The sequence below is a fragment of the Eptesicus fuscus genome, chromosome 9 (genome assembly GCF_027574615.1).
Source record: "Eptesicus fuscus isolate TK198812 chromosome 9, DD_ASM_mEF_20220401, whole genome shotgun sequence".
Taxonomy (NCBI): Eukaryota; Metazoa; Chordata; class Mammalia; order Chiroptera; family Vespertilionidae; genus Eptesicus; species Eptesicus fuscus.
Window position 1 is genome coordinate 37,038,708 of NC_072481.1, and position 16,446 is coordinate 37,055,153.

At 41.3% G+C, this 16,446-nt stretch overlaps 1 protein-coding gene across 1 annotated transcript in view; it reads right to left on the reverse strand.

The window, feature by feature from the left end:
* Positions 1-16,446, reverse strand: part of LOC103284047 (cytochrome P450 4X1) — a 40,485-nt gene that overhangs the window by 12,411 nt on the left and 11,628 nt on the right. Inside the window, exons 2-6 of the mRNA XM_054720612.1 lie at positions 13,319-13,460; positions 12,083-12,127; positions 10,194-10,321; positions 8,099-8,226; positions 7,851-8,005 (exon numbers count right to left, since the gene is read on the reverse strand). Of these exons, the coding sequence (XP_054576587.1) occupies positions 7,851-8,005; positions 8,099-8,226; positions 10,194-10,321; positions 12,083-12,127; positions 13,319-13,460 (598 nt within the window). The remainder of the gene's footprint in view (positions 1-7,850; positions 8,006-8,098; positions 8,227-10,193; positions 10,322-12,082; positions 12,128-13,318; positions 13,461-16,446) is intronic.

Below are 16,446 nucleotides of genomic sequence, written 5' to 3' on the forward strand. Positions count from 1 at the left end.
GTGGTGATTGCTGGGGATAGGATTGCTTGGGGTAGGGAAGGTGGGTGGAAGTGGAGGAAGGAATAGGGGGGATAAATGGTGGTGGGAAAAAAAAATCTTTAAGAGAGTAGATAGATGACAGGTAGATACATAGATAGATAGACAGCTCTATCTTTAAAAAATAAAGTTATAAAACAGAAAAAAGAATTTTAAAAATGAGGAAACTCTAAGGGATTTCTGGGACAATATCAAGCATAACAACATTCACTTCATAGGGGTACCAGGAGGAGAAGAGAGAGGGCAAGGGATCAAGAACTTATTTGAAGAAATAATAGGTAAAAACTTCCCTAACTTGGTTAAGGAAAAAGACCACCTGTCCAGGAAGCACAGGGATTCCCAATTAAGATGAACTCAAAGAGGCACACACCAAGACACATTACAATTAAAGGGACAAAGGCTATAGACAAAGAGAATCTTAAGAGCAGCAAGAGAAAGATAGTTCCATACAAAGGAGCGTCCATAGGCTGTCAGCTGATATTTAAACAGAAACACTTCAGGCCAGAAGGAATTGGCATGATATATTCAAAGTAATGAAAATCAAGTACCTACAACCAACACTACTCTATTGAGAGGCTATAAAATTAAAGGTGAAATAAAGAACTTCTCATACAAGAAAAAGCTAAAGGAGTTCATTGCCACCAAACCAGTATTATAGGAAATATTAAAGGGTCTTCTTTAAGAAGAAGAAAAAAAAGAGGAACATAGTTTTAAAGACTAAAAGGGCAATAAATATGTACCTATCAATCACTACTTTAAATGTAAATGGATTCAATGCTCCAATCAAAAGACATAGGGTAGTTGAATGGATAAGCAACAAGACCCATATATATGCTGCCTACAAGAGATGCACTTCAGATTAAAAGATATATACAGTCTGAAAGTAAAGGATGGAAAAAGATATTTCATGCAAATGGAAACAACAAAAAAAGCTGAGTTAGCAATACTTATGTCAGACAAAATAGATTTCTTTTTAAAAATCCTCACCACGATCAGTGCTGGGACCCTGCCAGCAGGCAAGGGGATCCCAAGGCAGGTGCTGGGTGTGGAGGCCATGGGGGCATAGGCGACCAAGGAGACAGAACTAAACCTCACATCACCCTGCTTGGCCCCAGAGGATGGCTGGTTAGCCAGAGACGGGTAAGATTCCTCAGGGAAAGAACAACCTAAGACAGGCACAGTCACATAGGGGCCATCAGGAGAGAACTTGGGGGTCAACAGAGGTGGGGCACAGACCTTCACCCCCCCAAGTTTGCAGGGGCCTGAACCCTCACCCCTGCTGAAGGAGATCCCCTGCCCCCATGGCTGCTCAGCTTCACATGCCCAGCTCAAATTGGGACCCAGGTAACAGAGACTTGACCGACAGCAGATGCCCTCTCACTGCAACAAGACTTGATGGAGATGTCTTGCACCCATGATCCGGGGAACTGGGGTCTATGATATCTAAATCCAGCCTAGCACCAGGAATGCTCAGGGCCTACTCAAGAAGGCAAATAATCCTCTCCACTAATAATTACAGGGTAAAACAAGGTGGTTGTTAGAGTATTAAATTTGACAGTAAAATAGTAGTCAAGTTTTCAGACTAATTTAAATTGGCCAATCAAAATAAGCAAATACTCTAGAAAAATCAATTGTACTGGACAAAAAAGCTGTTACTAAGTGTTAACTAAAATTTTTATTGGTAGTTCATCTCATGGTAAAATTGCGTAACATATAATGAACCTAAAGCAGTCACATTTTAGTGCAAAAAAGTAAAATTTAAAAGCTATCAAGATTACAGCATAAAATTTCCAAAAGCCTCCCAATATTTAAACCAAAAAAGGGTGGATAGTAGAAGAATATCATGTAAGGAAAAATATCCTGCAAATAAATTACATCTAGAAAATTTTTACTTTAGAAAATTAACTTTCATTTGTAATGCTAACAGCAAGTCACCCAGGTAAAACATACATGGTGTCAAAACAAGCCAAAGGAAAATCGTTTGGGCAAAAAAATGAAAAAGGATCGCAAGTCAAATTTATAGAAAATATTCCTTTATTAACTTTTGGTCAAGAATATGTTTGTATATTTTCAGAAAACAACTCAGAGACATGTGGATTCCTGCAACAGAGAGGAATTGACAGGAGTGCTCCAGCCATGAAGTCAGAAGAGAAACAGTCCAGAGATGGAAGACGCTGACGATGCCTTGCCATAGGAGCAGTCAGCATATATGCGTCACTGTAGATTGCCCAGGACCAAACCAGAGAGGGTCGGACCTGCATTACCACCATTTGTCCACCATCCAGAACTGAAATATCATTGCTGTTATGAACACATAAACAACTGTTGGACATAGAAACTGGGACTCAAAAGAACTGTGGCCCAGAAAGAAACTCACTATAGCCTGATTCATTTGCCTCTCAGCATAACATTATTGCTTGTCTCATTTTCGGTTCTTATAAGTGTATTCCTAGTATCACATGAGCTCACTCATCTAGGGGAAAAGATGAACAACATAGACTGAAAAACAAGAACAGCATTGATCAGACTGTCAGACCTCAGAGGGAAGGTAGGGGAGGGTGGGGACAAGGGAGATAGATCAACCAAAGGACTTGTGTGCTTGCATATGAGCCTAACCAGTGATCACGGACAACAGGGGGAGGGGGGCATGCATGTGGGGGGGTTTGGGAAGGGAACGGGGGGGGGTTGATGACAAATATGTGATACCTTAATCAATAAAGTAATTAAAAACAAACAAACAAACAAACAAAAAAACACCCCTCCCCCCAAAAAAATCCTCACCAGAGGATATGCTTAGAGACAGGAGGGAGGGAGATAGATAGATAGATAGATAGATAGATAGATAGATAGATATTGATGTGAGAGAATCATTGATCAGTTGACTTCCATACATGTCCTAACCAGGGATTGAACCCACAACCCAGGTATATGCCCAGACTTGGAATCAAACCATAAACCTTTTGGTGCACAAGACAACACTCAAGCAACTGAGCTACTCCAGCTGGGCCAGACAAAATAGACTTTAAGACAAAGGCTATAATAAGAGATAAAGAAGGACATTTAAAAATAATAAAGGATCAATCAAACAAGAGTATATAACCCTTGTAAACATTTATGCACCCAATGCAGTATCAACTAAATAGAAAGGTAATAATGACAGATATAAAAGGACAGACCAGTTACAGTAGGAGACTTTAACACCCCATTGAAATCAATGGATAGATCATCCAGACAGAAAAATAGTGGCTGTAAATGGTACATTATACCAGATGGATTTAACTTAACATTTTTAAGGATATTTTTTAGGATAGACCACATGTTAGGCTACAAAACAAGTCCCAATACATTTAAGAAGGTTGAAATCATATTGAGCATTTTCTCTGATCACAGTGGTATGCAACTAGAAATCAATTACAAGAAGAAAACTAAAAATCACACAAACACATGGAGGCTAAATAACATGCTACTAAACAATGAATAGGCTAACAATGAGATCAATGAGATCAAGGAAGAACTCAAAAGATACCGGAGACAAATGATAATGAAAACACAATGACCCTAACTCTATGGGACACAGCCAATGCAGTTCTAAGAAGGAAATTCATAGCAATATAGACTTTCCTCAAGAAACAAGAAAAACCTCAAATAAACAATCTAACCTTACACTCAAAGAAACTAGAAAAAGAACAACAAAGCTTAAAGTGAGTAGAAGGAAAAAATTATAAAGGGCAGATTGGGAATAATGAAATAGAGTCCAAGAAACAAGATAAAAGATAAATGAAACCAAGAGCTGACTCCTTGAAAAAAACAAACAAAATTTATAAACATTTAAGCAGACTTATCAATAAAAAAGAGAAAGAACCCAAATAAATAAAATCAGAAATAAAATATGACAACTGATACCATGAAAATATAAAGGGTTATAAGAAAATACTATGAACAATTATATGCCAACAAATTGGACAACCTGGAAGAAATGGATAACTTCCCAGAAACACAATCTTCCAAGACTGGAGCAAAAAGAAACTCTGACCAGACTGATTATAACTAATGAAATCAAAGCAGTAATCAAAAATCTCCCAACAAACGTAAGTCCTGGACCAAATGGTTTCATGGGTGAATTTTACCAAATATTCAAAGAAGAACTAATACCTATCCCTCTCAAAGTATTCCAAAAAATTGAAGAGGAGGAGGGAAGACTCCCAAGTTCCTTTTATAAAGCCAACATTACCCTGATTCCAAAACCAGACAAATACTTTACAAAAGAGGAAATTATGACCAATATCCCTCATGACCATAGATACAAAAATTAACAAAATATTAGCAAACCAAATTTGGCAATACACCACGATCAAGTGGGATTTATTCCTAGGATGCAAGGTCAGTTCAATATCCACAAATCAATTAATGTGATAAACAAAATTAAGGATAAAAATCATATGATCATATCAATAGATGCAGAAGAAGCATTTGACAAAATCCAGCATCCATTTATGATAACTCTCAGCAAAGTGGGAATAGAGGAAACACACTTTAACATAATAAAGGCCATATATGACAAACCCACAGCCAACATCATACTCAATAGTGAAAAGCTAAAAGTATTTCCTTAAAATAAAGAACAAGACAAGGATGTCCACTTTCATCACTTCTATTCAACATAGTATTGGAAGTCCTAGCTACAGCAATCAGATAAGAAAAAGAAATAAAAGGCATCCAAATTGGAAAGGAAAAAAATAAAACTGTCATTATATGCAGATGACATGATACCATACATAAAAAAATCCTAAAGAGTCCACCAAAAAATATTAGAACTGATAAATTAATTCAGTACAGTAACAAGACAAAAATGAATATATAGAAATTGGTTGCATTTTTATATGTCAACAATGAACTATCAGAGAATTGAAACAAACAATCCCATTTAAAACTGCATCAGAAAAACTAAATAAAATACCTAGGGATATATTTAACCAAGGAGGTAAAATACCTGTAATCAGAAAATTAAAAATCTTGAAGAAAGAAATTGAAGAAGATGTAAATAAATGAAAGTATACATTGTTCTCATGTATAGGAAGAATTAGCATTGTTAAAATGTCCATACTACCCAAAGCAATCTATAGATTCAATGCAATCCCTATTAAAATATCAGTAGCTTTTTTTTTCAAAACCAGAATAAATAATCCAAAATTTATATTGAACCCAAATAGTCACAGCAACTTTTAGAAAGATCAAAATTGAAGGTATCCCATTACCTGATATCAATCTAACTACAAGGCTATAGTTATCTTATTGCCTTGGAGAAAACATAGGCAGTAAACTCTCTGACATTGTTCTTAGTAATATTTTTTCTGATCATTCTCCTTAGGCAAAAGAAACAAAAGAGACCCCAACCGGCATAGCTCAGTGGTTGAGCATTGACCTATGAACCAAGAAGTCACGGATTGACTCCCAGTTGGGGCACATGCCCAGGTTGCGGGCTCAATCCCTAGTGTGGGGTGTGCAAGAGGCAGATGATTAATGATACTCTCTCATTATTAATGCTTCTATCTCTCTCCTCTCCCTTCCTCTCTGAAATCAATAAAAACGTATTTAAAATTGTTTTTTAAAAAGAAACAAAAGAAAAAATAAACAAATAGGACTACCTCAAACTAAAAAGTTTTTGTACAGCAAAGGAAACCATCAACAAAATGAAAAGACAACTTAATGAATGTAAGAAGATATTCACCAATGGTCCATCCGTTAAGGGTTATTATCCAAAATTTATAAAGGATTTATACAACTCAAAATGAAAAAAATAAATACTCCAACTGAAAAATAAGCAAAGGCCCTGAATAGACATTTCTCCAAAGAGGACATACAGATAACCAATGGATATATGAAAAACACTCAATGCCACTAATCATCAGAAAAATGCAAATTAAAATTACAATGAGATATCATCTCACACCTGTCAGGATGGCTATCATCAATAGATGAACAAACAAGTGTTGGTGAGGATATGGAAAAAAGTGAACCCTTGGTGGGAATGCAAATTGATGTAGCCACTATAAAAAACAGTATGGAGGTTCTTCAAAAAATTAAAAATAGAACCAGGGGCAAAGTGAGTAGCCCAAAGTGAGTAGAAAGAATAATAATAAAGTACCTATTTAATATGACCCAGAATTTCCATTTCTTAGTATTTATCTGAAGAAATCCAAACCACTAATGACCCAGAATTTCCTTTTCTTAGTATTTATCCAAAAAAATCCAAATCACTAATTTGAAAAGATATATGCACCCCTATGTTCAATGCAGCATTATTTACAATAGCCAAGGTATGGAAGCAACCTAAGTGTCCATCTATAGACATTTGGCTAAAGAAGAGGTAGTACATATATAAAATAGAATATTACTGGGCCATAAAAAAGAATGAAATCTCACTATTTGTAACAGCATGGATGGACCTAGAGGATATTATGCTAAGTTAAATAAGTCAGACAGAAAGACAAATATAACTGATTTCACTTTTATATGGAACACTAGAGGCCCAGTGCATGAAATTCATGCACAGGTATGTGAGTGTGTCCCTCAGCCCAGTATGCACCATCTCCAATCTGGGATCCCTCTCACAATCCAGAACTGCTGGCTCCCAACCACTCGCCTGCCTGCCTGCCTGATTGCCCCTAACCACTTCTGCCTCCCAGCCTGATCACCCCCTAACCACTCCCCTGCCAGCCTGATCAATACCTAACTGCTCCCCTGCAGGCCTGGTTGTCCCCAACTGCCCTCCTCTGCTGGCCCAGTCACCCCTAACTGCTGCCCATCTTGTGGTGGCCATATTGTGTTCACATGGTGGCAGCCATCTTGTGTGTTGGAGTGATGGTCAATTTGCATATTACTCTTTTATTAGATAGGATATTTAACATTGATTCAATTCCAGGAAATGTTCAAAGTGCTTTACATATATAAACATATTTCATCATCACCACAAACCTATGAGTTACATTCTTTTTTTATCTTCATTTTACAGATAAAACTGAGACAAAGCAGTAAGTAACTTGCCCAAAGTCACACTGCTAGTAATTGGTGGAGCTAAAGGAGGATTAATTAACTGCTTGATAAACATTTTCTACTGTTATGTTCATTAAAAGTAATATTGAATTGTTTAGAAAGTTTGATCTATTTCAACTTCTTTGTTTATGTTTTGTTAAAACTATATATTTTTGAAACAAGCTTTTTAAACTTTATTTTATTTTTTTATTCTAGTAATAATGCTTATCAGAGATGAACCCATTTAACGCATTTTAAGTATACAATGCAGTATTGTTAACTATAGGCATGATGTTGTAGAACAGCTCTCTGGAACTTATTTGTCTTCCATCACTAAAACTTCATAACAATTGGATAACTCCCCGTTTCCCCCTTCTTTGATTGTATGTCCCTGTTTACTCTGTCTCCCTATTCATTCCTGTGTTGCATGAATATTTTTCGCTTGTCATTACTACTGATAGCATGGTGCAAATAGCCAAATGCTATTTATGCTTTGAAATATTAAGTATGCACTTGTTACATTTGTATTAATAAAAATTATGCATAATAAAAATTATAGAATACATTGAAAACTTCTCTCTCATAAGACACTATTATAAATGTAGCAAACTTCTCTAAAGGACTTACATTTAAAAGCCCCATTAAGAACAAGAATTCTTTCTCTTTTCACAACCAAATACCCAGTATATGGCTGAATTATGTATCATTGGCCTATTCCTCTACACAGACACAATACAGTTATGACAATGTATGCACTCGGGCAACCCAAACCCAAGAAATACCTGTGTACTGATACAAATTGTTGACTATCTTCTGTAAGCGGCGCTTCTTAGAGCTGAATTTGAAAATCATGTCATGGTGATGTAAGAAACTGAACATGCGCTTATAGATGATTTCACAGCCTTCACATATCCCTTTAATATAATTATCATGGGTACTAGAGAGAAAGTGGAGATAATATGTCAATAGGTGACTCAGATAATGGCAAATAAATGTTTTGTTTTGATTTTTTTCCCCTCTTGTCACTAACCTGTTTATCTGGCAGTTGGACTCCCGGCTGAAAGTACATCTCATGAGTATGTCCAGGCTCATCAAGCTGATGTCCTCAAAGACCTCCAAAACTGATTCCTGAGTGCCGCAAATCTTCTCCCATTTATCCTGGCACAGGAAGTCAAGATCAACATCACCATCCAAGTGCCTTTATCTGACCCTGCCCTTATAATGTAAGGGAGACAACCTAGCAGGAGCCAAAATTCATACAAGCAAATAAGCTAAATGTTTACTTAGCATCAGGAAGGGGGAAAAATGCACAAAGCTGGGTGTGAAAGAGCATGGAGCCAACCAGATACCCAGTAAATGGCTGAATTAAGTATTGTTGGCCTTTCAGTTATTACCATAACTCTGCTTTAAAACAGATAAGATCCTAGTGAAAGAAATCATCTCTGATACAAGACCCATAATTACAAGGAGTCTGCCCAGGGCTTCCTCCACCTTCAGTCCCCAAACTGTTAGGTCCCCTCACCCCATCACTACTTCCAACCACCATAATCGCACTTAGAATAAACTTGGAACATTAAAAGTAAAAATACTAATAAATCTAAATGTTTAAGTTCAGATCAACTAACATTTATTTAGCGACGATACCCATAGCTAGGTGCTAAGGATTTGGAGGCACAGAAAAAAAGGCAAAGAGATATTTTTAAAGTTTTTACCTAAGTGTCTACTGTTTAGTCAATTGCTGTCATCCTGAATGATGTAAGTTTTACTGAGTACAGAAGTGAGTTTAGAAGAAAGGAGAGCCAAGGGGAGGCTTAACACTGGAGGCAGTTTGGCACAATTCAGCAGAAGGAAGGGCTGTGAGAGGAATCTCAGAGAAATGTGGGACTGAGAAGTGAGGGAGACAGAAATGGTTGATTGAAATGGTGATAAAATCAAATGTCACTACTGGCTGATATGCAATTGTGAGCCAAGCTGCATAGCACCAGAATCTGAAGAGTATGGCCCATCTCATTCTAACCTGCACCTCAAGCTCTCTGCCTCGACTGGTACATACTTTCACCACAGTCCCAGCAGACTGGAGGGAAAATCCGCTTCTCTGAGCTTGGCTGAGAATCCAGCCAATCAGTGGATCTGTCATGCAGAAAGGGATAGACTTGCGGATGAAGATGGAAGAAAACTTTGGCTTTGTTTGTGGGGTTGGAAGTGTTTCTGATGAAACTGTTTTAGTACATTACTAATCTGATTTTTAAATAAGTACAATTTAAAAATGTATCATTCAAACCTGGAGTTTATGAATAGAACTCATTTATAAACCAGGGACTGCCCATAGGAACAGTCCTCTGCAACCTCCTCATGCCTCTTTGAAAGGGTGCAGGTCAGCTCCTAATGATCTTCCGCGAGAAAACTCACATCTGCAACTTTAATGTAGACACTTATCATTTGCCAGATTATTTATGGCTATCAAGCAAGTCCATTCCAACCTCCAAAAATTTGTTCATGCTACCCTAATTCCCTCTGCCTAAGTTTCCTCATCCATGTTATTCACATAGTAGAGGCCCGGTGCACGAATTCGTGCATGGGTGGGGTTCCTCGGCCTGGCCTGCGATCAGGGCTGATCTGGGTTGGCTGGGAGAGGTTGGCTGTGGGAGCGCACTGACCACCAGGGGGCAGCTCCTGCGTTGAATGTCTGCCTCCTGGTGGTCAGTGCACATCATGGCAACTGGTCATAAAGGTCTCTTAGGCTTTTATATATATATAGATTCAAGTCCAGCTCAGATTTCATGATAAATGTGAGTCTCCTCTGAATTTGAAGCAATTATAGCTATTCCAGATTTCCTTACCTGTCATCAACAGCATTTACCATTTGAATCTTACTACTTTGATTTACTGCCATAGGATCTCAAAATATATCTAAGACAGACAACCAGATCTTCATCTTTTTTATCACCCCAAAAAACATAGCATAGGCTTATATAGACACCTATTGCTTAGGGGGTACTTGTGCATTGATTGATTTCTAGAAAGCATTTCTTTTTGACTTTCACTACCCACTACACATATGTCTAATCCATTTCCTGTTGGAAGTATTTTGAAACACATCAGAACACTTTTATCCCTTCACTTACCAGCATTGTGTTTATAGACTGGGCCATCATGCTGGTGTGGGATTTCAGGGTGTTAAAATTGAATACAGGAGTTATTAGGCGCCGGTGCTGGAACCACCTGATTCCATGTAGACTCAGTAGTCCTTCTCCTTGAGACATAAAAGGCATAAAAGCATTTTATTAGAAGGAGAGGTGAGGAACAGACATCATGGAGTGATCATGATGTGCAGTCATGACGTAATAGAATGTCAAAGCAGTGCTCATATATTAAGATCAAGGTGAGTTCTGATGCTTACATCTGGGATGAATGTAGTTAGCATTGTCAGAGACCCCACTTTATGAAGCCTTATGAGAGTGCTCATACTGAAATCATCAGTTACTACCGGTGTAATAATTGAGTAAGTCACTTAATCTTCCTAAGGTTTGATTTTCTCAATGACCAAGTGTGATAATAAATATCTACTTCACTGTGTTTCTGTGCAGATTAAATTAAGATGTATATATAAGGCACCTTGGCTGGTCTCTAGCTGACAGTGGAGACACAGCAGATATTAATCTTCTCTCACTCCAAACAAACCCATAAACTATACTGTGAACACAAAATTCACAAGGAACTGGACAAGAGTATCCACTATGTCCCCAGATAGCTCCTCCTTGAGCCCTTGTCAGTGCTTCACACCCATGAATGATACAAACAGAAAACACTCATCAAGCCTAATGCCTCATAATCTTCTGTTACCAGGGAGGTCATTGAAGATTTGACATTAAAAGAAACTCAAAGCATATCCTATATAATTAAAGCCTAATATGCTAAGTGTCTGGTCAACCGTTTGGCCATTCAACCAATCAAAGTGTAATATGCTAATGATAGGCTAAGGCCGCTCAACCACTCACAATGACATGCACTGACCACCAGGGGACAGACGCTCCAACTGGTAGGTTAGCTTGCTGCTGGGGTCCAGCTGATCGGGACTGAGTGAGATGGGCTGGACACGCCCTGGAGCCCTTCTGCGGTCCCTTCCCGGCTGGCCAATCTCCTGCGTACCTCCCCAACCCCGATTTTACACTGGTGGGGTCCCTCGGTCTGGCCTGCATCCTCCTGCAATCCAGGACCCCTCAGGGGATGTCAGAGAGCCGATTTTGGCCTGATCCTGCAGGCTAGGTTGAGGGACCCCACTGGTGCACGAATTTGTGCACTGGGTCTCTAGTTAATATATAATTGCAATCCTTCATTGAGGGCTTACAACATACCAGTCTTGCAATGCATGGTCGGGCACTGGTATGGTGATAGCTATTACAATCAGTGCTGAAAATATGTTTCATTTAATCCTCTCAACAGTCCAGAGATGTAACTCTCTTCCTCATCATCAAAGGTGAGAAAAAAACTAGTCAGTGGGGGGTTGTATTCCAATTCAAGTAGTTCTAAATCCAAAACCCATGTTCTTTCATTTAATTCCTTTCTTGTCTAACATAAATACCAATTACATGACTAAAAGACTTAATTTATCTGCTCATGGACTATTTCCAAACTGTATTTTGGAGCAAAATTTTACTGATTTGCATACAGAAGTAGAAGAAGTCCAAAAAGAAAGTGAAGAAGCCAAGAAAACATGAGAGAAAAAAGGATAAAATAAAAAATACCGATGGCTAGACTGCAATTTTAAGACAGAGATAGGACAGATACACACATATGCTACCTTGAGAATGAGATTTCAGGGACAGAACTGGACAAGGAGTATTCCTAGGAAGTTGTGCTGTTACCATAGCACTCCCTCCTGACTTTCCCCCTAGATAACTTGCAGTATAGGTCTACCATATTCTTAATGCTTTTGAATTCCGACTTGAGTTTCTTTGGAATGCTCTACTATAGCAAAGGGGGCTTCTAGCAAGAGAGTGGGTCACATACATACCGAGTAATGGAACCAAGAACTTGTATAAGTACTGGGACTTGGGATCTGCAGAGTCAAGCAGGGGAAACAAAAGACAGCATTAGAGGAAAATTATCAAAGTTGGTGAAGGTTTTCTCATTTGCCCACATTAACCCCAAATAGTCAGTAAAAGGAAACGCAGGGCTCATTCTTGCAGCCCTTGGCAGGTGTAGGGGTTGGGGAGTTGACAAAACTCTTGGCTCAGGAATCAGAGGACAGCAAACCCCATGAGGCAGATAGGTGCACGAACCCAGAATCATTCCTCCTTTACATTTCCTACATCAAACACAGAGATTACCTGCAGGTTACAAAGTTTCCAGAACAGGAGTTGAGACAACATATTATATGGTGTGTGTGTGTGTGTGTGTGTGTGTGTGTGTGTGTGTGTTTTGTGTGTGTTTTTGGGGGGGGGGGGGGGGGGCGTTGGGTGACAACAAGAGTTGGGGAAACACCAGAAAGCAAGGTATAAGTGCCACCTGTGGTTCTCATGAACTCTAACGTGGTGCTTACATCTCCTGTCCCTCAAGAGACAAACATGAAACCAACCCGGAGAACCGCTAAAAAATAATGGAGATTTTGCTAAAAGTAATGGAGAGAATGGCACAGGGAAGAAAGATCTGAATATCACACTTTAATTTACAAAGTTGATGGAACAAAAACTGGACATTTAATTTTGTGCTATGAGATAATGTACTGTGGAAGCCTTGAAAAAGAGTTGGATGGAGGAGTCAGAGAACTTGTGCTCCAAAGGGAACACAGTTGAGAAATATGCAAAAAATGAAAACAAAATGTGGACCACAGTGGAGAGGTTAGCCTGAGTAAAGCAATGACCTGGCATTCAGGGCTATATACCGAACCGGCACAGGCAGAGATTCTTCCGAATCCCTCTGAACACTTACACTCAAGAAAGAGGCCGGGCTGTGGAGTGTTGCTGACACTGAAGTCACAAAACCAAAAGAGGAAAAGACAGCTCGGGGTGATCTGGTGGTGCCAGCTGGGCTTCAATACAGTGACCTAAAAGGGCCCAGGGAGGTCTGAACTAGAGAGCGACTGGGGTTTTGTGGGAAGGATTGGTGGAATGCCTCTCAACACTTTCTCCAGTTCCTCTTGAAGGCCTAATACCAATCTTTGCTTCAGAATTTCTTTAGAATCCTGCCTATGGGTTGTGCATATCACTCCTAGGAGGATGAGGTTGCTGAGATTCATTCCTTATCTTACCTGTTCTGTTCAGAAATGTCTTTGCATAGTCTGGGTCATAGATTTGGAAAAATGCCTCAAAGGGCCCAATCCAGGCAGGAAAGGCACACGGGTATTTTTTCACAAACTCCTCAAGTGTCTCGAAATCACCATCCTGAAATAACTGCAGTGAAAAAAGTGAAGGAAATTAGAGATGCCAACCAGTCTACACTCAGCCCCTCTTACAGAGCCTAGTTGAGTTCAGGGCCTGTGTAGCGTCACCAGGCAGAGGAACCTGACCCTTTTTCTGGAAGTGGGTGAACATGCCTTTCTTGGGATTCCTAAGCTTGGGGTATAGCATTCTAAACAAGGATAGTGTATTTATCTTCTCAGTATAAATATACTAGAGGCCCAGCCCATGAAAAGTGCGTGAGTAGGGTTCCTAGACCTAGCCTGGCCTCCGTTGCATGGCCTCTGCCAACCAGTGATGCTACATGAAGCACTCCGCTCTAGGACGCTCCACGATGCTAGCGTCTGCTGCCCATCGACTGCTCTGCAAGGCTCTCCCGCCCCACCACTGCTCCACGAGGCTCCCCCAACCCCTGGACTGCTCCATGAAACTCCCCCGCCCCGTGACTGCTTCGCAAGGCTCCTCCGCCCCTGGACTGCTCCGCGCACCCCCCCCCCCACACACCCCCTTTAGAATACTGCCTATGGGTTGTGCATATCACTCCTAGGAGGATGAGGTTGCTGAGATTCATTCCTTATCTTACTTGTTCTGCTCAGAAATGTGTGACCTTGGCAGGTGAGGCAGGGCTTGTGACTGGACTCCCTTCACCCTCTCAACTGGGAAAACAGCTCACATTTGACAGTGACTTGGTCTGGGAATACAACATTTATATTATAAAAGGCCTGTGGCCCTAGTGTAAGGACCAAACTACCCCGCCCTGCAACAGCTTGCTGAAGCTCAACAGTCCCCAGTACTGCCACCCCCGCCTCATGGCGAGTGGCTTGGGCGGGGAAGTGGGGGAGGGGGGTACCGAGAGGTGCTCCATGCACCTCCTGGTGACCGGTAGTTTGGTCCTTACGCTAGGGCCACAGGCCTTTTATAATATAGACTAGAGGCCCAGTGCATGAAATTCGTGCATGGGGGTGGGGTGTCACTCAGCCCAGCCTGCACCCTCTCCAATCTGGGACATCCCTCTTACAATCCAGGACTGCTGGCTCCCAACTGCTCACCTGCCTGCCTTCTTGATTGCCCCTAACCACTTCTGCCTGCCAGCCCGATCACTACCTAACCACTCCCGTGCCAGCCTGATTGATGCCTAACTGCTCCCCTGCCAGGCTGATTGCCCCTAACTGCCCTCTCCTGCAGGCCTGGTCACCCCTAACTGCCCTCCCCTGCAGGCCTGGTCCCCCCAACTGCTCTCCCCTGCAGGCCTGGGTCCCCCCCCCCAACTGCCCTTCCCTGCAGGCTCAGTCACCCCCAAATTCCCTCCTCTGCTGGCCTGGTCACCCCCAACTGCCCTCCCTTGCAGGCCTGGTCCCTCCCAACTGCCCTCCCCTGCTGGCCTGATCCCTCCCAACTGCCCTTCCCTGCTTGCCATCTTGTGGCGGCCACCTTGTGTCCACATGGGGGCAGCCATCTTATGTGTTGGAGTGACGGTCAATTTGCATATACTCTTTTATTAGATAGGACTAGAAGCCCGTTGCATGAAGTTTCGTGCAATAGACCTTCCTTCAGCTGGCTGCTGGCACCAGTTTTCCGCCAGCAGCAGTTTTCCTCTAGCCACCCGCTGATCGGAGCGCCTCCCACCAGCGCGATCAGCCACCCCGAGAGGAACTCCGATCGGGAGGTGCTCCGATCGGCGGGTGGCCAGAGGAAAACTGCTGCTGGCGGAAAACTGGTGCTGGCAGCCACGCAATCGGCCACCCCGAGTTCACCACCAGTGCCTTCCGCTGGCTCCATTGGTCCTCCCGCAGTGCCAGCCGTTGGGGCCTGCGGGAGGAACGGGGTGCGGGGACTCGTGAGTCCCCGCCCCCCGCTCATCCTGTCAGCCCAATTGGCCACCCCAAGTCCCGCCCCCAGCCTGCCGCCGGCCCAATCATGGGCATAGCGGAATGATGGTTATTTGCATACTTCCCTTTTATTAGGTAGGATGTTATATTCCCAGACCAAGTCACTGTCAAATGTGAGCTGTTTTCCCAGTTGAGAGGGTGAAGGGAGTCCAGTCACATGCCCTGCCTCACCTGCCAAGGTCACACACTTAGATTAGGAGTGGCATCTGAAAGCTGAAAAAGATTTTTTTCCTATGTGGAAAGCTAACTGTTAGTGGGTTGAACATGATCCATTATTCAGCACACCATTCCCTCTCCCGTTCCTCTGATTATTGATTAGTGTCTTTTTTGTAATAACTTAATAGTAAATACTTCTCTCGAAAAACCTGCCAACTCCATCTACAAAGAAAATCCAATTCTTTTTTCATATAACAGTAGGAGTTTCATTTATTTGGGAGTGTGAAGCTTGATGCAAACTCAAATGCAAAACTCTCAGCCTACCACCACCACTTCCCATATGCTCCACCTGCCCCTGTGCAGCCCTCATTCAAGCATCACTTCCTCATGGTAACTGAACTGCCAAGCCATGACCATTCTGCCCTACTGACCAGAGTGTTTGAAACAACTCCATCACGGCTAATCTGATCTCTTCCCAATGCTGACAACTGACAACGTTCTATTTAGCCAGTGATTCTTATCTACCTTTAAGTCAGTCAAAATGCCTCTGTGTGGAGTGAAAGATTCATCACGTGTGACCCAAGTCCACACTAGTGAAAGGTTTCAAAAAGAAGAAGTCAAAATTATTGCCTCGATAAATTACAGGATTTCCTGTGGCTTGATGCACATAATCTATCTTCTCATTCTTGTTCAGATAACTGTGTGCCAGCTGTGTGTAGACACGATGTAAGAGATATATCTAAAATATGCCCCCACTTTTCTTGGATACAAGCTCTTGCTTTGAAATGAATCTATTTATTTCCAATGTCTGCTAAAATTGCACCTCGGCCCTGCTGATGCCCAAGAATATGGCACTCAGTGCTGTAAAAGCAAGAAGCAAATAATTGTTTTTATAATATATCAATAAAAACAAACTCATATGCAAAACTAAAAAA